Source organism: Megachile rotundata, chromosome 8 (genome assembly GCF_050947335.1).
Source record: "Megachile rotundata isolate GNS110a chromosome 8, iyMegRotu1, whole genome shotgun sequence".
NCBI lineage: Eukaryota > Metazoa > Arthropoda > Insecta > Hymenoptera > Megachilidae > Megachile > Megachile rotundata.
The window spans coordinates 15,903,693-15,926,650 of NC_134990.1; the positions used below are offsets into that span (position 1 = coordinate 15,903,693).

At 48.9% G+C, this 22,958-nt stretch overlaps 1 protein-coding gene across 5 annotated transcripts in view; it reads right to left on the reverse strand.

Moving 5' to 3' along the window:
- Nucleotides 1-22,958, reverse strand: part of dati (zinc finger protein datilografo) — a 59,387-nt gene that overhangs the window by 15,829 nt on the left and 20,600 nt on the right. For 2 of the 5 annotated variants that reach the window (XM_076534803.1, XM_076534802.1), the window contains exons 4-12: nt 11,246-11,439; nt 8,327-8,356; nt 4,158-4,317; nt 2,032-2,244; nt 1,665-1,787; nt 1,434-1,571; nt 775-972; nt 265-485; nt 48-201 (exon numbers count right to left, since the gene is read on the reverse strand). In XM_076534803.1, coding sequence (XP_076390918.1) covers nt 48-201; nt 265-485; nt 775-972; nt 1,434-1,571; nt 1,665-1,787; nt 2,032-2,244; nt 4,158-4,317; nt 8,327-8,356; nt 11,246-11,439 — 1,431 coding nt within the window. The remainder of the gene's footprint in view (nt 1-47; nt 202-264; nt 486-774; nt 973-1,433; nt 1,572-1,664; nt 1,788-2,031; nt 2,245-4,157; nt 4,318-8,326; nt 8,357-11,245; nt 11,440-22,958) is intronic. The other 3 variants (XM_076534804.1, XM_076534806.1, XM_076534805.1) reach the window with 3 other exon arrangements.

The following is a 22,958-nucleotide window of genomic DNA, read 5'->3' on the forward strand; positions in this document are numbered from 1 at the left end:
ACACCCTTTCGATTCGCTGGAGCGAACTCTAAGCTCGATAGACTTACCGAGGTCAGGCGGTAAGGTGTCCTGTTGAGACATCTGTTGGTTCGTGTGATGTCCAGGCATTCCAGAGGCGTTGCCACCGTTGTGCTGGCCCAGGTGATGTCTCACGTCTGCGCCAACCGCGGAACTGGCCGCTGCCGCTGCCGCTTGCGATACCTGTTTACAAAACGACAAGAATCGTAAGTTTCTCGTGGTGGGTTAATTTTCAGATGAACTTACAGCCAGTCTGAGCGCAGCTTCCGCCTGAGAACGCAACAGAGCTTCCGCTTGGTGCATTCTCAACGTCTGTTCTGGTCCGGTTGCTTGCACACCTTGCTGTTGAGGTCCCGTCGATCCTTGCGCGCCACCGCTCATGTCGCCGTTGTTTCCCATTCTCATCGCCGCCGCCAAGGACGCCATGTCCACCGGCGACAAATTCGGCGATACAGAATTTTGTAAACCTGTGGAATCGCCGTTTTTTGAAGTTCGTAACGACGTATTCGATCGTCCTCGAACGAATCAGTTTGAACCATGGATGAGAAAAATGTTTACGACGGTAAAAATGTAATTGTACATGGATGCTTTATCGAGAATAATTAGAACGAATCGGTCGTGTCCGTCGTCGCTCGCGACGTCGCGTCTCTCGATAAGACTTCGCTATCGACGGCCTTGAACGGATATCTCGGCAATTCCGTTGACCGATCGATTCAGGAAAAGCAGATTAGAGAGGGAGAGAGAGGAGATTCTTACCCGCTGACACTGCGGCGGCCATTACTGCCATGCGTTGCTGTTGCGACTGCATCTCGTCGTGGTATTGTTGCGCGGAGGCTGGTTGGCTTCCCGCTCGTAGCATGTCGCTCAGCTTGTTGCCGCTCGGCCCCGGCGACGCCATGTTGTTGTTGTTGTTATTGTTGTTGTTGTTGAGTAGACCGGTACCTACGCAAAAGTCTGCTCACGTTAGTACGCTCGACGGACAACGGACAGGCGCGGGTAAAGTCGTCGCCTACGGACTACGTGGACTAATCGGCGTTGCTCGTTATCGTCGGACAATGCGCTAGTATAATACAGTACATACGTGTACGTAAAGACGATGAGAAAAAAATGACGGAGTGAGCCGAACGTTCGTACGACGAAATTACTCACAACAGGAGTTCGTAGATGATTTATTTGACTCAGATCAAGCGTAATAGTGTTTACTACAATAACTGTCGTTGTGTTTCGAAGCTCGGTGGTTACTTAGATCGCTAGTACTTCCATACGATAATACAATTACAGCGAACTAAAACGTTGTGGTACGAAAGAAAGGTCGCTTCGGTGTTAAGATAGTAGGTTATTCTTTCAAGACATATTCACGACACTCTAATCGTTATTCCAGACGGACCATTTTCAAGAACAAGATCGGAGCGTACCAGGTTCACTACCGGCCGACGATAGTCTTCCGTTTCCGCTGCTGCTGTCCGAGTGAGCCGACGGCGAAGGGCACATCGGTGGTTGTTGCAAATTTTGTGGTCCGCCCGATTGGCTTCCCAACACACCCAATCCCGCACCTGTACACGAAAATCGTATGTATCGTTACGATCGTTGCCAGCAGCCGATCGCGAGGCGACGGACCGAGAAAATCGACGGCTCGTTTATCATACCTAAACTCGAAGATGCCAGGATCTCTCTTTCCCGCCTCTCGGCGGCGGCGCGACTTAAAACGTATTGCGCCGCAAACTGATGCTTCGGGTCCATTCTCATGTGCTCCATGTGACTCAACAAACCTTAACAGTAAAGCAGACCAGAGTCTCGAGAGAGTTTCGGTTAGTCTTGACGGTGCGTAGGATGAACGAGTTAATTCGATAGAGCGCGCGTACGCGTCGAAACGAAATCAACGAGATCGCGAAGATACGGTCGGATACCGGAAGAAGGATCGCGTGGACGAGATCGCGCGTTCGAGTAATAAGAGGCTTCGAAAAATAAAAAGTCGAATAAGAGGAAGACGAATAAGAAGAAGAATATACTTACCGCTCTCGTGGGTGAAGACGGCTTGGCACACCGAGCACGGCCACATCCTGAGGCTCGTGCTAAGTTGACTGGTCTCAGGATGGCAGGCCAGGTGTTTCCTAAGACTACCCTCGTTGACGTAGTGTTTTCCGCACACTGGACACGGGTGGTTGGCGGTCCGTCGCTTCGCTATGTAAACCCCGACAACGGAGGTTGTGCAGTCAGCGGAGGGAACAATAGGGCGACACAATTTCAAGGTCAATGCTAAGCAGGATAAAGCTTCCCAAGGAACGAAAGCCACCTCCTCCATCATCGTTATCATCACCACCACCACCATCATCATCAATTATCATCATCATCATCATCATCATCATCATCATTATATCATATCATCGTCACGATCGTCATATCACCATCGTCATTATCATCCTTCTTTGCCTTTTTTTTTCATTATTATCATCACTATCATCTTCATCATCATCATCATTCTCCTCTTTTTTTTCCTCTTTCGCCTCCTCCTTCTCTTCTACCTTCTCCTCCACCTCCACCTTATTTCTCACGCATTCGCGTGCACAGACGCGCGTACGTACGTCGACATTCCAGTCGACCTCGAAGGCGAAGGGAGAATCCTTGCAGACACGGATAGCCGAGGACCAGGAGAGCACTGACCTCGGACTCGCCGAGCGCTGCTTCTGCCGTTGCTGACTCCCTTTCACGAGCGAGGTCGTCGGCCCAAAAACCAAGATGCACACGCACGTACGCGCGCTCGTTGCACGCTTATAGACGCACAAAGAAAAGTTCGACGAATCTCTGTATTTTTTATTCTCTATTTCTGTTTCTCTCGCAGTCTTTTTCCCTTTTCCTCCCTCTCGCTCACTCCCCTTTTTCATTATTTTCTCCCACATTGTTCGTTTAGTTTGCTTCTTTTCCCTCTGTCTCTTCGTTTCTCTCCCTTTCCGTTCATTTATTTTTTTTTTTAGTTACTTTTTTTTTCATTCGTTCGTTTTCTCTTCGAAGGGATCGAATCGTCCAAACGGACGAAGGGAAATTATGCGTTTAAAGATGCATTCGGACGAAAGTTTACTTACACCTTTCTCTCGTTTTACTTGAACACTTTACACCATCCCTAGGAGAAACGTACCAGAACGAGCCTGGCACCCGTTCTTTTCCGTCTAGTCGTGAAAAACGATGGAGGAAACGAGACGCGACGCGTCGAAAAACGGCATGCGGTTTAAATCAAGAGATTCTCATTCGATTCGGCGCCAGGCAGCGCTTGTCGATTCTTCTTCTCTGTACGTCTATCCATACGTATCGCCCACACACTTGACATAACACGCACAAAAGTCGAACGAAACACCCTTCTTAAAGCACCGGTATTGTATTAGCGAATAGTAGTACGCAAGTATTAGTCGGCGAGTGCGCTAAGTGCTACACCCCCTTATTCCCGTTCAGCGAAACAGTACGAAGAAAGTGACAGGACAATGTGTGCATATCGCCCGCGCCAAAGCAAGTTCTTAGGTGGGGGATGTGAAACGTACTTAAATGCTAAAGGACGAACCACCCCTCGTATCCCGACGAGTGGTCCTTTCCAACTCTCTCTCTTCCCTTCATTTTCTCCATCTCGTTTTCTCGCCCTTTCGTTCCTTTCCTCGAGCAAACACGCGCACAAGCAGCAGACATACACGCAGACAAGCACTTTCACCTTCTCGTTCGTTCTTTACACTCTCTTAGTCTTATTCGCAATTAAGAAGACACCCTCGTTACGTCTATCTCCGTTCTTTCTTTCTCCTCGAAGGAATTTTCGCGAGAAACCCTCGTTAGCTGGTGTTAGAAAGTGGGGGTAACGGACGGAATCCCTGGCTAAAGTCGGAAACCACGAGGAGGAATCGTAACGAATCGTAATCCGCGTCGTCGCGTAACCTCTCGATAACGCGCCGACGTCGGTTTCCTCCGCGTGGTGTCCGAGAAGCGTAAGAGATTCGATTAACGCGGATCGTGCGTTAGTCGATAGACGGAGAGCGTCGCAGCGTTAGCGTGCAAAAAACAGAGAGAAGATATGTCGTGTACGCGTAGGAGCAAAAGCAAGGAGAGAGAAAGAACGAGACGGACGAAATATCGAGGGGTGCTCGGTTATCGTAGATACTTACTGGCAACGCCGGAAGCATTCGGATCCTTGTGGGTGTGCTTCATGTGCTCCATAAGAGCTTCGCCACCGAGAAAGAGTTTGTGGCAGACGGGACAGCTGGTTGCGTTCGGGCCGCCGATCAAGGCGGCGTGTTGCTGGAACACAACACGCTGTTGCAACTCCTTTTTTGGTGGCCGGAAGAAGAGGAACCGGAACCGGAAGCAGGCAGACGCGGCGCACCGGTAGAGAGCCGACCCACAGAATACCACCACAGAGTCGCGAACCAGAAGCGCAGGACAGGCAGCGCACAGAACAGAACGATTGACCAGTGAGAGTTAGGGCACCGATTTGCCGCCGCCACCACGGACTATTTTTCTTTTGCGAAAGGGAATTCGCCTCGAGTGTCTGGCAAGATACGGCAGGATGGATCGCGAACAGGATTACGAATTCGGATGGTGTTCGCGAAATTATACGATTAAAGGACGGGGACAACAGGGGTAGAATAGGAGAAAGCAAAGCCCAGACAGACGAAAGCGCGAGGTCTGAAGAGAACGATCGGAATCGAAATTTTGCGATCGAACAACTCTTTGTGTCGGTTACACGGACAATTACGTGGATCTCCGATTGATCTCGCTATAGACCTCGCGGATGAACGGGATCGCAAAGCGTGGATGAAACGATTAGCTAACTACGACACAATGTTACGATGGCCTCTGTTGCGATCGTCGTCATGATCGATTCTGTGATTTCAGTTAAAACGGTTTCTAACGTGTCAAGCAACAAAGGCCATACTTAAAAAGGACAAACACTAAGAGTAATGAACGAAATTCGACGTCCTCGTCGCAAGTATCTGTCTTCGTCATTGGCGACCTCGTATCGAGATACGATTTTGCGGTGGTATCCGATCCTTTTTTTCGGTTATTTCTCTTTCTTTTCTCTCTCGCACACGCGAAGGTCGGTTATAGGCACACGAGGCGGTAGGGGCACGCGCTCAGGAAAAACATGGCGGCCAACCTTGCTCGAAAGAGTGCTTAAAACGGAGAGAAAAAGAATACGAAGAGCAAGGAAAGAAGAAGGAGGATGCCGAGGTGGGAGGAAGGAAAGGCTAAAACGAGACCAGACGGCAATGACCCCAAAGTTTTGGGATCTTCGCGCCACTCGTTCCTTTCTTCCTGTCTACTCCCCGTCCTCGACTTTGATACAACGCATCCTTGTTTCTTTTTCTCTTTCCTCCGCCTGCTCTCGCTCTTTCTCTCTCTCCTACATCTTTTCCTTTCTCGTCGCGGCGAGTCGTCCTTCTCTCTTTATTTTTCTCTCTCCCCCTCTTTCCCTACCTCTCTATCTTTACCGAAGCGATTCGTAACCTTCTTTTTTCCCGGACCTACGGCAACCGCGACCGAGTTGAGGCGATCAACGAACGGTGGAGAACCGAATCTCGGGCAGGACCAGTTTAAAATAACACCGGACGTCGTCGACCTTACGCGTTTCGGCTAGCCTTTTTTCCCTCGATTCCTATTCTCAATTTCCTCTCGTCTCTTTTTCCCACTCCTCGAACCTTGGTCGCCTTCTTTTTCGCGCCGATTTCTTTTCATCGATAACCGCGTATTTCGAACGCCTCAAGGACTCCTTTCTTTCCTCGTTAATTGCAAGGTACAGGGCAATCGCTTTTGTTTCTGGCGTACTCAAACTTGACCAGGGTCAGTCGAAGGGAACCTTGGGCCAGATAAAAAAATAAAAAGATGGCAAAAATAGCGCGAGGGCAAAGGAACGCGTGGCAACGAACCCCGGTGTTTAGGAGGTCCCTGCCCTCCATCCATCCATCGGCTTCCCTCTTCTTTTTGCTCGCTCGAACACCCACGCTCTCGCGGCGTTCTTTCTACGAGGATATTCTTTTCGAGGCACGCCTCCTCGTGTTTTGTTTTGATCGTTTTCGTCGGGCCTGGCTGGCGTCCTTCTTTCTTCCCGGACCTAGGGCAAGCTCTCGGAGCCGGTCGAGACCGCGCGGAAGATGCTGGTCGTGTCGACGTCTTCGGCGTCGCTTGATGCCGGTGCTGCTGCAGCAGCATGCAAGTTATTCTCGGAGGGAGGCTGCGGTCCGTAGGTTCGACGCCCCGACCTGGCCCAACTGGAAAAAACCGGTTTCTTCGTTGCGCTCTTCCTTTTTTGCCTGCATCCTCGCTTTTTGCACCGCGAATACCTCGACTCTCCTGACTGCCGCTCTCTTTCTTCTCGTTCCTTCTGCGCTCGATCTCCGTCCTCGTCTTTTCTCTTTCGTAGGCCGTTGCTTTTCTCTCCTCTCCTCTTCTCTCCCCTTTGCCCGTCTCTCTCGCACGAGAGAGTGGATGCAGCGTGGGCGAATCCCCAAGGGACTTTATGATTCGCCGTGACCAGATTCATCTCTCCTCGACTCGACTCTAGGTGCCGCGAACTCGACTCCTCTCTATTCCCGATTCGGTGCTTCCTGATCCCTGGCGTAGCCTTCTACGCTGCACGCGTTTCTGGGTCAAGATTCGAGACACGCGACGATCACCGTCTCCGGGGAAAATCGATGACCGAAGATCGACCTAGTCCCGGCGTCGATCGTCGCGAAGTTTACGAAGGTTTTGAACGCTCGCTTATCTGGTCAAACTCGTCGAAGCGTTTGAAGCAGGTTCGGACCAGGGAGTGGCGTAAAAAGGAAGTGGGTGTGAGCACACGCGTAGCGATGCGTGACGTTGGTATGGAGCCATTTTGCGTCCGCGAAAAAGGGACCATCTTCGATGAAAATTCCTCGCGAACGTTCGCTCCGTAAAAATTCATGGTCCTTCTCTTTTCCCCGAGCGAAGCAATAAAGTCCGAAGGTTATTCTCGCGACACGCAATTCTTTTCGCGTCATTTCTCTTCTTTTTTTCTTCCTCGGCCGTCTCCTTTCCTTGGCTTTTTTAGCCGCAACGAGGCCGCGCGTTCGCAGACAACCTTCGTACGATACTCGGATAAATTCCAAATCCGTGAAAGGTATTCCGACTCTTTTATTCTCGATATTCGTCCTCTTGACTTTCGATTTCCGGGGAAATCAAGATTCTGTCAGAGCATGGTCGGGAAACGTATCGGGCGCGAAATAATCTGCGATGCGACGCGGCTGCGGGACACGCGTGATCTTTTTCATTACGGGTTGTTTGATTTGTCGCGTCTCTTTCATTTCCATTCTATCGCGTATTATTCCGAGCCGTCGCGTTTTTTGGCGTATCACGGGCTGGTAATCCGCGCGTTACGCGTGTCCGATCACCCCCGAAGAGCGGGCAAAGACTACCGGCATACGAATGGAAAAAAAAAATGTAACAACCGGGAAAGGGTTAGAACGCAGGTTTTTGTTCCCTCGCGTTGTACCAATAGCAGTTTCGACGCGACCCTCTAGCGCTTTCGTTCGACTAGGAGACCGAAAAAACGCAGGGGTGTCGTTGCACAATAGGCAGAAATCCCACCCCAACGGAATCGACGCGGGAATGATTTCATTAGGTTTCGGTCTCGATGATGGAGCGTATACGCGGGCAAAAAAAGGGGGCCCTTAGAGGCGGGGACTGCGCAAAAAATTAATACCGAGGGTGACGCGAGGAAAAAAATGTCCGCATCGAGGAGGAAATCTCGTTGGAAGCGTCCGATCGAGTTCGCGAATAAACATTGCGATTATCGAGGTGGATGTCGAGGAAACGTCGCGAAAGGGAAGAAGTTTCGGAAAAGCTCGTTCGTCCCAGTTTTCTATTTTAACGCCGTAAAAGAGACAAACGGCATAGTTCTTCTGGAGATGCGCCAGACAGCGATGTTTAACGACGAGAGAGGTTAACGCGTAACACGGGAGAGAGGATTATTTCGGCCGTGAGTGGAAAAACGGCGAAGCAGAAGTAAATATCGCGTACGTCGAAGGACGACTCTTGAACCGTGTGCCGGTGGAGCGAGATAAGATCGAGACGTGGAGATCGCAGGGGTGAAACGGAGAAACGGTCGCGATCGTCGGCGAGGATGCAAAGGACGTGATCCGTCGACGAATGCCAGATACCAGACACGTGGAACGTATTTCTCGAAGGATACGGAGAGTATGAGTCGCGATATTCCGATCGTTCTCGCCGGAGAAAAGCAAAATTTTGCAAGCGAACCGTGATTACACTCGAAAGGAATTCCCATGGGCTCTAAAATATTCTGACCCGATCGTTTTACCTTTAATCGTTGCCACGGGTACTTGGAACACTGCGACAAAGAGAGACCAGCATGAAATGAAGATCAATTTTTATTAATTCGAGACAGTTAATATATATCGCTTAGAATCAGTTGCATTTTTCAGAATGCCCATATTCCAACGTCCTTTGCACGATTGAAAAAAATGGATGAACAAGCGTTTCGTTTGCGACTCGACGCGACGGTGCTTTTCTTTTCGATGCAAAACGCCGCGATGATCCGGCACGGAAAATTTCGAACGTTCGATCGACGAAAGCAAGAGTAGTTAAAAAGAAGCAGCCTGAACGGACGCGGTTTTTCTACAACACGAAACGAATCCCCGTGGCGAGGAAAAATAAATCTAATGGCTAATGGCTAACGAGTTTTTACCGAGCTCCGTGCTTGGGCAATTAAGAAGAGGGTAGAAGAGGGGCTCGATGGAGGGGGAGGTGCAGTACCGGAGGTGAAATCGGAAGAAGGTCGAAGGTACGAGAAAGTCCGCCAGCAGAAAAGGGGTTGCGTATCGTGTTCCACGACGTTTCAACCCTTGTACCGCTAAACTACAGATAAATACGAAGGCCGTGTGCCACGGAAAAGTGGGTAAGACACGACGAGAGGGAATAGCAGCGGAAGAAACCAGCCAGGGTGAGGTTTTCGAGTTGTGCAGCGATTACTTTTCACCCGCTAGATACACTTGCCGAAGCGTTTCGCCGATCGAGCGCGAACCTCGCGATAATTCGAAGAAACCCGCGCGTCAGCCCCGTTCGTTTTCCGACTGCTTCGAAACAAAGAAAGGGATAATACGGTTCATAAGACGCACGAAGGAGGAAGCGGAGTAAGGGAGGAAATCCAAGTTTCTACGGCTGGCTACCGATCGTTCTCTATAATACATTTACACTCTGCCCTATTATAATATTGTACTCGGAGCGTATTGTCTTTCTTGGTCGAGATAATGTTTCGCCGACACGCCAGGCCTCGACCCAGAGCGTAACTCTTTCATTTCCCCTTTCTCTCTTCCTTCCGTTCTTGCTTCTCGCTCTTTTTTTCCTTTTTAAACAACGATCCATTAGCTATCAGGGTAGTCGACGCAGGGACGGGGGCTAGTAGATAGCCTGGAATAGCGAAAACAATTTCAAGAAATCTGCCCCGGCGAAAATTCGATTAGCCGCGCAAGATGGGCTCTCTCGAGCTCTCTGCTTCTCTCGCTTGCTCCGTCCCTCCTCTCTCCGTTCCTCCATTTGTTTCGTTTCGTTTCGTTTCGTTCCGTTTCCTTTCCTTTCCTTTCCGTTTAGTTTCGTTTTATTTTCACTGGACCGACGTCTCTGTTTCCGTCGCGCTGGCGGCTTTTAATTACTCCACGCTCTCGCGCGACATCTTCGTCTCGTAGTCGTTTCCTCGTCGCGGTTTCAACCCGCGATTCGCGGACTACTTTCGATACGACGATCGTTTACGAAGCGAATCGACGCTGGCTGGAAAATGGGATTTCCGAAGCGGTTCTCCTGGAAATTTATCGAGCCGTGAAAACTCTTCTCGAAGCGGGGGGAAGCCGAACGTCTTATCCGAGGATTAGCTTTCAATTAGAGGATCTCTCGATGAGCCGGACGCGTTAAAAGAAGGATATTTATTACCCAGAAAACGACGCGTGGCTGGATTACGGTCGCGTGGCTCGTCAAACTTGCACCTGATTCCACGTTATTCCGCGAAACGAGCTTCTTCGAGAAGGTTAAAGCACCCTGGGGAGCATCTTTTCTTTCGAGGTTTTTGCTCGGAAGATCGTCTCTCGAGGCTGAACGATCGATCCGAATCAATTAAATTTTTCTACTTTTACGCGGCGTTAATGGATAATCGTGTCTCGACTTTATCGCGTCCACTTTTCGAACGCGCGGCCTTACGACTGGTTACGCAACGTGCTCGGTCTAATTGGCTACGAGAAAAAGAAGTCGATAGGTTTTTCGATGCGCGACGAAAGAAGCGCGAGAAGACAGCGAAGAGAAACAAGAGAAAAGACCGACTCACGTACGGAGCTCGACAGATGCCTTCCCACGTTTTTTCGTCGAGACATGTGCCTGGCGCGGCGAAAGGGTTGAGAAATTCAGTTGGTCGACCGAGCCGGGCAAAAAACAACCCCACGGTACAAGATTCCTTTAGTAATCGCTACGTGCCGCGATTCACCGTCAGGGGTGAATTCGATTAAGCGTCGGAGACGCGATCTTTTTCCCAGATCCTTTCATTTTTTTCTTCCGCGTACTCCTTGTTCTCCGCTTTCCCTCGCGAATTCTCGAATCGAGGATGCCGTTCGACGAGCGAAATCTCGGATGAAACGCGAGAAGGTCGTTTATCGCGAACTCCCGTCCGAGTTGGATGAGGCTGGTCGGTGAAAAATACCACAACCAAAGCAGTCCCAAGCGTTACGAGGATACCCAGCAGAACGATCTAAGCTACCGTTAAGGGATCTCTCCGTTATCGCGACATCGAAACAACATCTCCTGCACGGTCATTTTTCCTCTTTAACTAAATCAAATTATACCGTGCATCGAGACGTCGTTTCGCCAGCGAATCGACCGATAGATGTTCGCTTCGGCCGAGAGCCGCGAAAGAAAGGATAAAGTGGAGTATCGTCGATGGGATTCCGAAGTCTGCTGACAGAAATCGTCGGGAGAGAAGCTTGTGACCCACCACCATGTGTGCGTACATACAAAGATACGTGTTCCGTACCGCGAGGAAAAACTATACGATAACGGAGGAGATTGTGATAAAATATGCGTAGACATATGTACGAATAGATCGTACGTGTACAACCGTCATCGATTTTTCTACACTCCGGATCTTTCCGACCATGGTTCGATTTATCGAATCGTGTGCGAGCACCGCGTTAAGTAGCCAAAATGCCTGTTGTTGTTGGACGTCGGATTTGGTACATACATGACTGACCTTCGACGTGTGAGTACGAAGGCTGGATTCTGTGGCGAAGCCTTTGCCGCAGATGTTGCAATGGAACGGCCGGTTCTTCGCCCGTTCCACCTGGGCGTCGTGATTTCGAAGGTGTTGCTGCAAATTCGATAGCTGAATGAACGCCCGCCCGCAATCCGGTAGATGGCACTTGTACGGTCGTTCTCCTGAAACGAGAAAAACGTATCCTTTCATATACGAGATTCGTCGATTAGAGCGTGTCGAAAATGGATTTAACGGGTGGAAAAAAAAACGAGCGTCGAAGGGTTAACGCGATCGTTTCGAATATAACGAGATTAATGGCGACACTCGTTCGAGATACGCGAACGGATGTTGCCGGTCGAATTACTTTTTTCCGGGGACGCGCAACAGGTATCAGCGGCGGCAAGATTTAGGGACGAGCGTAAAAAATGCCAGTCGATTTAAAACGGCCATTAGAGAGTCGGTGTTTTAATTTAACGCGTAACCTGCGGCCTGATTTAAAAGCGTAACCGTGAACCCGTTAATCGATGTCGTATCGTTCTTTTAACGCGTGCTAATAACCTTAACCCCGTGACTCGTTGGCAAGATCAATGATAGCTTTTATAAATTCCAAGCTAGCGAGTCTCTCGTGGATTCTCGTATTAACGCGAGAGCCGCGTTCCGTGATTACTTTATAATTCGATTAATATTACAGTTACGAAGGTAACGAGGAAATATCTTCGAGGGTGTTTAATCTATTCCATCGATTCGACATTCGAAGGAACAATACTTTTATCTCCACGCAACCTTTATTAATATCTCCCCCCTTTTTTTTTCTTTCCATCCACTCCTTTCTTTCCGCTCGAATTCATCTTTTATTCAGATCGATCGATGTTTTAATAAAAATAACTCCGGGACACCGCTCGTTACGAAACGAGGAAACAACGATATTGCTAAAAGTAACGACTCGAAACCGTCGGTGAATTAAGGCGAAACGAAAGAAGTTCGTTCGCTTTTTTCGTCACGAGTCTCGAAAATACCTTCGGGACGTTGCATACTTTATGAACCGTTCTAAAAAGCCATGCGGTACATTTTTGACGCGGACCGCGTCTTTAGCGTCGTTTGCTAAATTCGAAAATGAAAAGAACTTTCTATCCGTGGTAGGAAACGTCAGTTTCGGTAGATATTCTAAATGAGAAAATTTCTAGCCGGCGGGTAGATTGTCGGAGAGAATCGTCATCGAAGGTAATAAAAATCTCGCCGATCAAAATGGTACGTCAGACGCGGCGATTAACTCAACATCTGTCGCGTGTAAGTGCTTTCCACGATAGTAAGAATACTTTTTTCCTCGGTAAGGATAATTATATTAACACCGACAAGCAAGAAACATCGTAACAGCTGTTTATCGCTCGGTCAACGTATCGATTAAATAGCTGTATTAATATTTACAGGAAAGTGTCGTTTCGTTGACCGAAAGGAGGAACGGGAAACTTGAAACTCGAGGGGTAGAGAGAGACGAGGAAGGCACCGTGTAACAGACGGCAAGTTATAGCCAATACGTAAACTATTACTTTTACGAGCTTTACTTTATCATTTTTATAAGCGTCAGGCTACGTTTTACGAGACGCGTTATTTAGAAGCTGCGTACGTAAGACTTTATCGCGAAGCGTACTCGTTTTACGCATCACCGATGAATTTATCAATGACTTCGAGCTCCGATATTTATTAAACGACACGTAACAGCTCGAAGTGTATTCTTTCGTAACGATTCTTCGCGAAAGAAGTTTTTCGGAGATTGCAAAGAATCGAGGAGCATTTGGACGCTCTTTTCGCTCCCCTCGGTTCAACGTCGCTCCGAGTATCCGTCGCGACGACGTTAAACACGCATCGACATTAAATTTCGCTCGACGACCGTAATTCCCTGACAGTGTATAACGTCGTTACATTCATCAACTACACTAGCACGGAATATCAAACGAGAGTGGGCGATATATTTGATTATTTGTCGGTGCAGCGGTTTCGCAGGCGCGCGCGTTTCCACTCCCACCCGCCGTCCGGAAAATTCCTCGCGCGTTTTTCCACGATTCGGCCGTCCCGCGGCGCACGTGCAAATAATTTTTTTCCAGCGCCTGTTCGTCCACTCGTCAAAATCACCGGCAAGCTCGTAAAAGTAAAAGCTCAGAGAAAAAAAGTCGGCACGTGGATACGGGAAACGGTCTCGGATTCGCGTTTCTTTCTCTCTTTTCCAGCGTGTTTCTCTCTCCGTCTTGATTATCCCACTGTACGTCATCCTGCTCTTTCTCTCCCTCTTGGATGCTCGTACACACCCCCTCCCTATGCAACCCTCTTGCCTAGTCCGTGGAAACGACGAGCCCCCTCCGGCCTCGTAGTACCGACCACCCAGCGGCCCTCCACGGCCCACTACACGTCCACGGCAGAAAATTAATGTCCCCTGCAATCCATGTATAATGCATTCGCATTTCGTTGAACGAACAAATGAACGCACCGCTAGAAAATTTACGTCCTATCTCTCTCTCCCTCTCGTGATTCCCGTCGTTTCTCTCTTTCCCCCGGACACGCTTTCCTCTTAGCTTCTCTCTCCCTACCTCTCTCTCTCCCCTTCTCTCTTTCGTTTCTATCCTCCCTTTGTCGCTTCTCTTTCTCCGGTTCGTGTCTCTCCCGTCATTATTTCTCTCTCTTCCGTTCTTTGTTTCTCTCGTGAAATTTTGCGCGTGTGCAACGAGCCAACCCTGACCAACCCGCCGTTGCATACGAGCGATCTCTCTTTCCCTCTTTGCGCACCCTGCCGATTTCCTCTTTCTCCGCGTTTTCCCCCTGCCGCCATTCCAGTTGCCATCATCGAAATTCCGGCTGGAAATCATTAAATTGCATGCACTCACACGCACGTGCGTTGCGCGAGTTGCGATGACCTCGTCTCGTTCCTCTCTCTCCCTCTCGCTCGTTCTCTCTCTATCTCGTATTTATCTTTTTCCCTCTTCGATGATACTCGCGTGGAGTTATTCGTACGAGCGATACCTTGAATTTCGCAGCGAGGGTGCAGGTGGGGCGGTCAAATACATGGTCGTCTAGCAAAAATCGGGAACGAGAATGTTATGCCCGAATCGGCTGGAATGTTTGTACGTTGCAATGATATTCGTCGAACGCGCATCCCTCTGTGTTTTCTCGAAATCCATGCGAAATAACGCGTTTTCAAATTTATTCTCTCTCGATTTTCGAGGAATATTAGCTGCAACTTCCAGCGTAATTTATGCACGGATTTAATTCGACGAAAAATTCTACGACCGTATGGTAGACGCGGTGCAGATTCGATCGGAGGAGTATTTTCGCAGGGTGACATTCGGTTTCGCGGTAATTAAAAGCGGCTTTCAGAAGTTGTTTCGGCAAAGTAGCTGGGTAATAATTGTACGCGTTCCGATGGCCAGGTTTCACTTTGCGAAAATATCGGATGGAATCGGGTTTCAATCGCTAGAGAGAGGTAATCACTTAGAGCGATATAAAAAGACATCGATCGAACAACCGCGCATCAATTATGTCACCGATGATGCGAATTCGTTCCGATTTCGATAATCGAACGATCATCGTTACGCGAATTACGAGGCGAATCCTCGGCGTCCGCTAACGCGTTTTGCCACGGGTATCGTCTAAATTCGTCGTCTTCCAATTACGTGTAATACTCGGAGTAATTGCAGTATTTTCCAGCGATCGATCGGTGAAAATCGTGAAACGGAGACGGCCGTTCGGCAGAAGAGGGTAGCGTTTCGAGAGGGCTGGTCAGGGAGAAGAGCGGCGGGAATTATTCGGCGGAAACGATGATCGGGAAATCGTAGGAAATTTATCGAAAGAAGGAACGGCGTTAACGCGGATGCGCTCGAAATTTATAGGCTTTGAAATTACCATGAAAGCAGCGTTAGCGACGCGTTCGGTGTGGTATATAACGTGTATCGCGCTAGGAGAACGCGTTACCAGGCGCATAGGGAGCGAACGAACCAGCTAGAGAGCATAGAGAAGCGAGCGAGGGACAGAGAGAGACAGGTTAAGAGAAAGAGAGTGAGAGTAAGAGAGAGCGAGAGAGAGAACATCCCTTTCCCGAGCGATGCAGCCGAGCGTTTCACGCATGCATGGAAATCATTAAAATAAAATGGCCGATAACAAATGACTGTTGCAAAGAGGGGAGCCCTCCCGCTTGGCGGCCATCTTGGTTCACGTGACCGTCATCCGGGCAACCACGGGCACGCCACGCCCCTTTAATGATTTCTACCCCCTGGCGAATGTACCGCACGTACGTACGTGCGAAATTTCACGAGTGTGTGTGCCTATATCCCTCGCATACGCGGGGTACAGTCATCATCGGTAGTCTAGGCCAAATCACCCCGGTACATCCTCTTCAAAATCTACTGGCCGTTCCGGTAAAACCGGCGCGATGCACCCCGTATCTTTTCACGATTTCTTTTCTCCTTCGTCTCGTGTCCTCGCTCGAACGTTTTCCTCGACTCGGTTCTGAAAGAATCCTCGTAAAACGGGATCGTTCGCGGACGACTCGATCGGGGAATCGTTCGATACAGTCTTCGGCTGTTTTCTCCGAAATACGTACCGTGCTCGATACCGTTTGCGGCAGCTCGGCCAGTTTGCGTCGAATAGCTATGTCTAGCAATCTAGTTTCTCGGATATCTCCGCGAACGACGACGGCCAAACGTGCCGAGAGTGTTTGAGAATCGTCGAGTTGCAGACGTTTAGGCAGAGGCGATCGGCCACGATCGATATTCTCGTAATTCGTCTCTTTCGATTCGCCGTCCAAGAGATCGAGTTCGATCCTCGCGAGTCCTCGATTCGAGACGTTTCCTTTCGACGGCCGATATTCGCGAAACGGATCGGACAGTCGGGAGAGAGAGAGAGGTATTCGGTGTAGGATTGTCGATTCGCGTTGACGGCAACGAACTCGTTGTGCCGGTTGGTCGGATCGTACGCGGGTGGAACGTTGTTCGGGCATATGGTAGCTTCTCGCGTCTTGCTCGCTCTAACCCTCTCGGGCGGTTTCACCTGCCCTGTCCGAAACTCTTTATCGTTTTTTTTTTCCTTTTCAACCGATACCTTCGCTTTTTTTTTCTTTTTAGAACGCTCAGAGGGAGCGTCAGGGTCGCTGACCTCCAGAAACCCTTTCTTCCTGTGGCTTACTTTTACCCCAACGGGGCCGACGAACTCATTTTCACCGATTTGTTATACGTCCGTTGCTCCGTTCTTCGCTCGTGGTTCCCCTCGGTAGTGTCCGAACGTTTTCGATCTAAGTACAGCCTGCCAGAGGATTCGCGTCTTTCCGTTCGAGGCAGCGTTAATTAGCGCAAAATTGGGAGGATTCGACCGGAAACACAGCCTCGAGGCTTTTTTTTTCTCCTCCAGCTCTAATTTCGAGGCTCGGTCATTTTTCTGGCAGACCTAGCCGAGCATAATTTATTCCCGATGCCTGATGAGACCCATTGTTGCGACGACGCGGCTGCTCCTCGGCTTGAACGGGGTGAAAACGAGCCAAGGGGGTCGTGCGAAGAAGGGTTGAAGCGGCGGAGAAAAACGGACGAGGAGGAATTATGTAAGATACCGGAAGGAAGGAAAGAGCGTACACGGCTCACCGGCAGGAGCACCCTTGTTCTGGCACATCCGTCCGACCGGTAACGATCGTTCTTGGATGCAGGACAAGATCTTGAACCATTTCCCTGGCGACGATGCTCGCCACTTAACGGACGGTTCGTCGAGACCTTTTTTTCCTGCCTCTTTCTCCAAACCATTTCGTGTCCTCGTTCTCTCGATCGTCGTCGTCGTCATCGCAGAAGCAGCAGAAGAGTTCGGGTCATTAGGCAGTCGGGGGTAAAAAGGGGTAAAAATTAATGTCTCAGAACGAATGTTCGGCCTGTCGAGTGGCCGGAGCTAAGTCCCGATGGTCCTTCTCGCGTCTTTACGATTTTTCATCGCGAGTCATTTGCTCGAGAAAGAGATTTTGAATGTCATCGAGTCACCTTCCTTCACCCTCTACGTTATAATTTCACCGATTTTTTCTCAGCTGTTAGTCAGGATAAGAGGGTGAGCTATTAGTAAGGGTAGGGTAAACAATGGATGACGAGTCGTATCTCGTGGAAGATGCGCAAAATTCTTAATGGGAATCGAAACGGGTTAGTAGGTAGATTACGAACATCTATTAAACCGGATAAAGAAGCGGACCTGTCACCTGCTATTGACAGGACAAACGTTTTCAATGACGAGTCCGTTTTTGGTTTACCGTTCAAAGAAACCCTACTCTTTCGATTCAAACGCAGAAGGGTAGAACGGGGTGAAACCTTCTTCTGCAGATGTTTTTATTCATTTTCGCGATCACGTTGCGAGCCTCTTTTTTGGTCGAAATTTCGAACACTTAGAAAAGGCAAAGATCGACACACGGTGCATGTCGTGCCGGTTTTAAGTGCCCACGCGTCTTTAAGTCCGTTCTCGGTACGAGCTATACCTGTATAAACGCGTATAACTCGAGCAGCGCACACAAGGCTGCGCCCAAAGTTTCTAACGAAAGACGCCGAAGCTGTTCTCGTATGCCGTATGGCGTTCCTGCGTTGCCTCCCACACATGCCGCGTATAGAAAGTTTACTAGATGGAAATCTATATCTTATTTTACGGCCGACCGTGCTCAATATTCTTAACCCGCTGCGCCGGCCTTACTATCCGTAGGTATAAATGGCAAATCTCCTCTCTCTCCGCGACTCGCAAAGCCTCCTCCACGCGAAAAAAGCTGATATCGTCGGAACGATAGAATCGGTATCCTACGAATAATTTTTCATCGTCGCTCTAATTAGAGAGAAACGGGTGGTCGTTTTTGAAAAACTGGTTTGCGACGTTTTATTCGCGGAAGAATACGCGTTCTCGTTTATTTGGACGATCGATCGGATATTTGTTCGAAGAATGTGTGGTACCGATAGGAAGGAGAAAATGGTAATTTAATAAGGCCCGAGCGGGATTTGCGCGAAATTATTGCCACGTTGCGCTGGTGGCGAAGCGGCGCAAAGTATCCTTAACCTACAGACCGGTTCTGCGGTTGAAGCGTGATCGTGCAGTCCTCGTTGAAGATCGTACCTGATTTTCAGCGAAAAGTCGCTTTCGTGCCAGCTTAGAAAGTCAATCTAGATTTCGTAGACCGTTTACCGCGTGCGAGTAGACGTTAGATAGAGAACTGGTACGAGATTACAAGCTTGCGATGCTACGCCACGTATCGTAACTCCTCCTTAGCTTTTTTCTGTTTCGTTCCCGGATTTCTCTGAAATATTCCCCGACAAGGTCAGGGGAAGATCCGGTAAGAAAGTTATTATGCAACTCGTCCCTAAAGATTCCGAAAAGTAAGTCAGTGATACGAAAGGGTTCCGAAGGGGTCGAAAGAGTCGCGTCTCTTTAAGAATTTTTAAACGACGTCCGTCGAGAAACGAGCCGCGAGATGGTTGCGCCGAAATAATTTCGTGCCGTTTCGACATAACCATGAATTTAATTAAGGATCGCGTTCCTCTTTCAAAGAGATTCGTGCCGTTGGATTTTCCGACTCGAACGAGAAGCGCGCATTGATTTTGCTTTTTACGAGTCGAAGAACACTTATTACGTGTAAGTGCATCTCGGATTCTATTCTATATCAGTAACAACCGCGATAAGATAACTCGTAGAAAAAATCACTCTCATGGCAACAATCTGAGAACGCACCGCAGATTTGCGCGCTTTTGAAAAACTAATAGAACGATAAATATTTTATCGAAAGAATATTCGAGCGTCAAACCGAAAACCCCACATTTTTATGAAATTTCCTGAACACTGTACTTTTGCGAATTCTCGGTTTTTACAAGCAGGGAGACATTAATTTTTTAACTAATATTTTTTTGTTTTTAATGGAAGAAAAATTTGAGTATCATTTTTCGTGGGCTATACCGATAAGCTTGATCAATAGTTCAGAAGACGTTCCGAGAGGATTCGAACGTCGACGAAAACGTTTAAAAATCAGTGAGACTAGGCGATCGTTCCCTATGCGAATCTATCAACAAGGTTTCGAGCAAACATCGCGGAAAGAGAGATTACTTATCTCGGATCACGAATGGTACACACAGTGACAATAGCGCGTGCGATCGTTGAAAGGTGACCTTAAAAAATGACGTGGCTTTTTCGTAGACTACGTTGCGATCAACTCCTAAGCGGAGAAAAAACAATGACGACCCTCAAGAGCCGAAAAGGAAGGCAAGAAAAAAAGAAGAGCGGAGGTTGAAAAAAGCGTAGGCGTATCGCCGAACCATCCCATCGTGTATGGCGTTGTAGGGCCAGCGACCCTATTCAAATTAACCCTCATGGAAAAAATGCAACGCCGTGAAAGGGTTCATAGAAAATTAGAATAGACTCGTTGGTCGATAACCTATGCATATGCGGCATGACTAGGTTAATTTTCTGGCAGGCCATACGGTGTCTTCAACTTTTAATTATCTTTACCTTTTACCTTTTAACGGTTTAATTGCCTTTCTCTTCGCTATCGGCCAACTTTCTGACCGTTAGTATCCTCGATTCCTGCACGTCTCGACCTTCTCTTTTATAGAGAACAACCCTGAAGCGCGATTTTTAAAACTTCATCCGTTCGAAGCCTAGTAGATGCGGTCTGCGGACTCCAAAAACCCTTTGCGCGTACCGAATCGCATAATTTTGATACGCGAATAATTTACGATGACCATGCACAAACTAATATTAGGATTAATATCGGTCGTTAAAATATTTACGGTACTGCTACGGCAGAGTTGATTAGCTCATATTACGCGAATTAATTAAGTAAGCTGTACCGAACGGGTGGGTATCGCGTTCGTTCGTTGGTTCGTTCGATCGATCAATCGCTAGAACGAGAAAACAATCAACGGAACGCGTTATAATTATAAATTTCGTTCGAAACGGTAACGATTATTATTTCGGAGAAAAAGCAGAAATTACTCGACACAAACGAGACGCGATTTACGTTAGCCCACACCCTTCTCCGGGCGTATAAAACGTTGCTTTTGTTTAATCTTTCATTTCGCGTCGTTTGTGATAAAGGGTTGGCGCCGTTCTTTCCGCTGCGCCGCTTTGATTTTTCTCGAGACGTCTGGCGAGACATTCCGTCGTATAAATTCTTAACTGGGTGAAATTAGCGAATTAAAAGTAGGAGGAAGGGAAAAAGATGGTGCCGAGGGGAGAGGGTTGATAGCGAAACGAGAAGCGTCTCAGTCAGGAGGTCATCGTCGGCAAAGAGAACCGGAAACGACCTAACGTCGACAGAAAAACGAGAAGCGTCACTATGAATTCGGGAGTACCGTCTTTTCTCCTCTTTTTCGCGAGCTCGTTTTCGAAAGCGGAGGACTTAATTTTTATTCATGCACCGACGATACGGCAATTTTTCGCGGTCTTAAGTGGGCTTTAAAATTGTCCGGTCAATTTCGCCGGAGGAACGTGCCCCTTTTTTCAAACGCGCGTGTCGTCGAAAGGGGTGACTTTATCACCGCGTCACCTTCTCGTCGTTTGTATCGGTATTAACCAACTCGTTTCCTAACGTTTGCCTCTCTAGAACGTCTTCGTCTACATCGAATTTTAATGCGAACGTGTTTTACAACCTCTTCGCGGAAAAACGGTCGGAAGAATAGTCGGTTCCGATCGCGGAGTTAAACCGATTAATTTCGTCTACATCGAATTTCAATGCGAACCTCGTGTTCTACAACCTCTTCGCGAAAAACCGAACGGTCGAAAGAATAGTAGGTTCCGAAAGCTGCCGATCGCAGAGTTTGCGAAAACCGATTAATTTCGTGCGGGGTGACCGATCATTAGATTTCACGAAAATTGAGTTTTCCTCGTTGCTGAAGGGATAATCTTTGCTACCCTCTGCCCCTATCGGTGCATACGAGGTCTGTCGCCTATCCGCCAACACATTCGCGAATGCACACGGCTATTTACTAAGTTGCGTGTATCGCGTGTTGTCGCGTGCGTGCGTGTGCGTGGATGTAACGCGCGGCAATAACGACGGTGACGGCAGTGGAGGTTAAATAGGGTGGTAGTAGTGGTGTCGACGACGACGACGACGACGACGACGATCTGGACGACGACGACGGTGGTAGTGGTGGTGGTGGTAGCAGTGGTGGTGGCGGTGATGTGCGCGTGCGACGTTGGCGGCGCGTAACTTCGGTTCCATTATTGAGCGATCGGGCGATCGAAAAATTCCCGCGCTTTTTCGCGCGCGATTCGCCGAGTGGGGAACGCTGACCTCCGATTGGTCGCGCGCCCAGTCACCCTCGTAAGCTCGTCGAGAGAGGGGAGGATGGACTGTACACCCTCGGCAGGTATTTGTCTAGGCTGCAGCTATTGACCAGCTATCGATATCGTGAACACTCGCCGATATTATATTCGCCGTCCTTCGTTTCTGTCACCCTCCCTAGCATTTCCCACCCTCGAACGGCCACCTCGGCCTCCCTCTCCCCCACCCTGCCGTGTTTCTCGTTTTGCCTATCGCTCGCAGCAGCGCGAATTCTGTCGAATTTCGGTTAATGAATTATATGCATATACGTTGCAAATTTTATAGGCGTCCGCGTATATATATTCGGTCGTCGAGGGAAATTGTTGTAACGCGCGCGTTATACGATGGGCCCGGAGGTGCGCGCGAGGAGCGGGCGTGTGCTCGGGGATGGCGCGCGAACGCGACGGTGCCGCAGTAAATTCCCGCCGTTTTTTGACTTTGATCGGCCAATCGTGGCCCGGCAACGAGATCTCGCTGCGAAACGAGAAATCAATATGGTATGCAAATGCTGTGCGGAAGCGGTGGTATCGTTTGGGAAAACAGCACCGAGGATCGAGAGGGGAATTCGAAAGGAATTTCAGCATCGGGCATGCCGATTTTTCGATCGCGAGAAATTGGTATGCCAACGCGGCGAAGCACCGATTATAAATGAGGAATTTGCTCTTCTTTGGAATTTTCGAATACGGAGGGGTTTGTTGCATTCGATCGACGCGACAGGACGATTTTTCTCGTTCGAAACTACCCACGGCGGAAATCGAGGACGGCAGGCGATAGATGCGCGTACGTCGACGTTAACTCGAGTACCGGTCGCAACAACGTGGAACGGGGAGCTCGGTACGTGGGAAGGGTGATTATTAATGTAAGGGGTTGCCGAGCAGTAGTTACTCGTCGAAAAGAACGAAGGGGGGAGCGCTACACCGAAATCAATGTCGGCCCTTTTTTCCTCGTTAGCGATCAAGGAACGCTCGCGAATTTATTTTTACCCGGGCCGGCCAGGGAAATTAGTTTCCGGCGATGATTTCAAAGGAATGTTTTCTTAAGAATCGATTCCGTTATCCTCTCGCGTACGGACTATCGCCGTTTTCGATTAAATAGCTGGAATACCGACGAGGTTTTGTTTTTCTTTTCTCGTTTTTTTTTTTCTTTCCTTTTCATTCGCGATCTTGGACGAGACGAGACTTTTCCAAGGGTCCAGTCATACGCGGCGCTGACCGTTCGCTTCTCGAGGCTAATACCTTCCGATTGACTACGCTCATCCCTTAATGAAATTCTTTCTACCCGAGCGCGACCCATTGGCTGGCTTTGCGCCGTCGAATTTTCTCATTATTACGGGTCCCTCGTCTGCCTCTCCGCGTTTCTCCGTCACTGCTATTCTTAGGCGACCAGTCGCTCGATAAA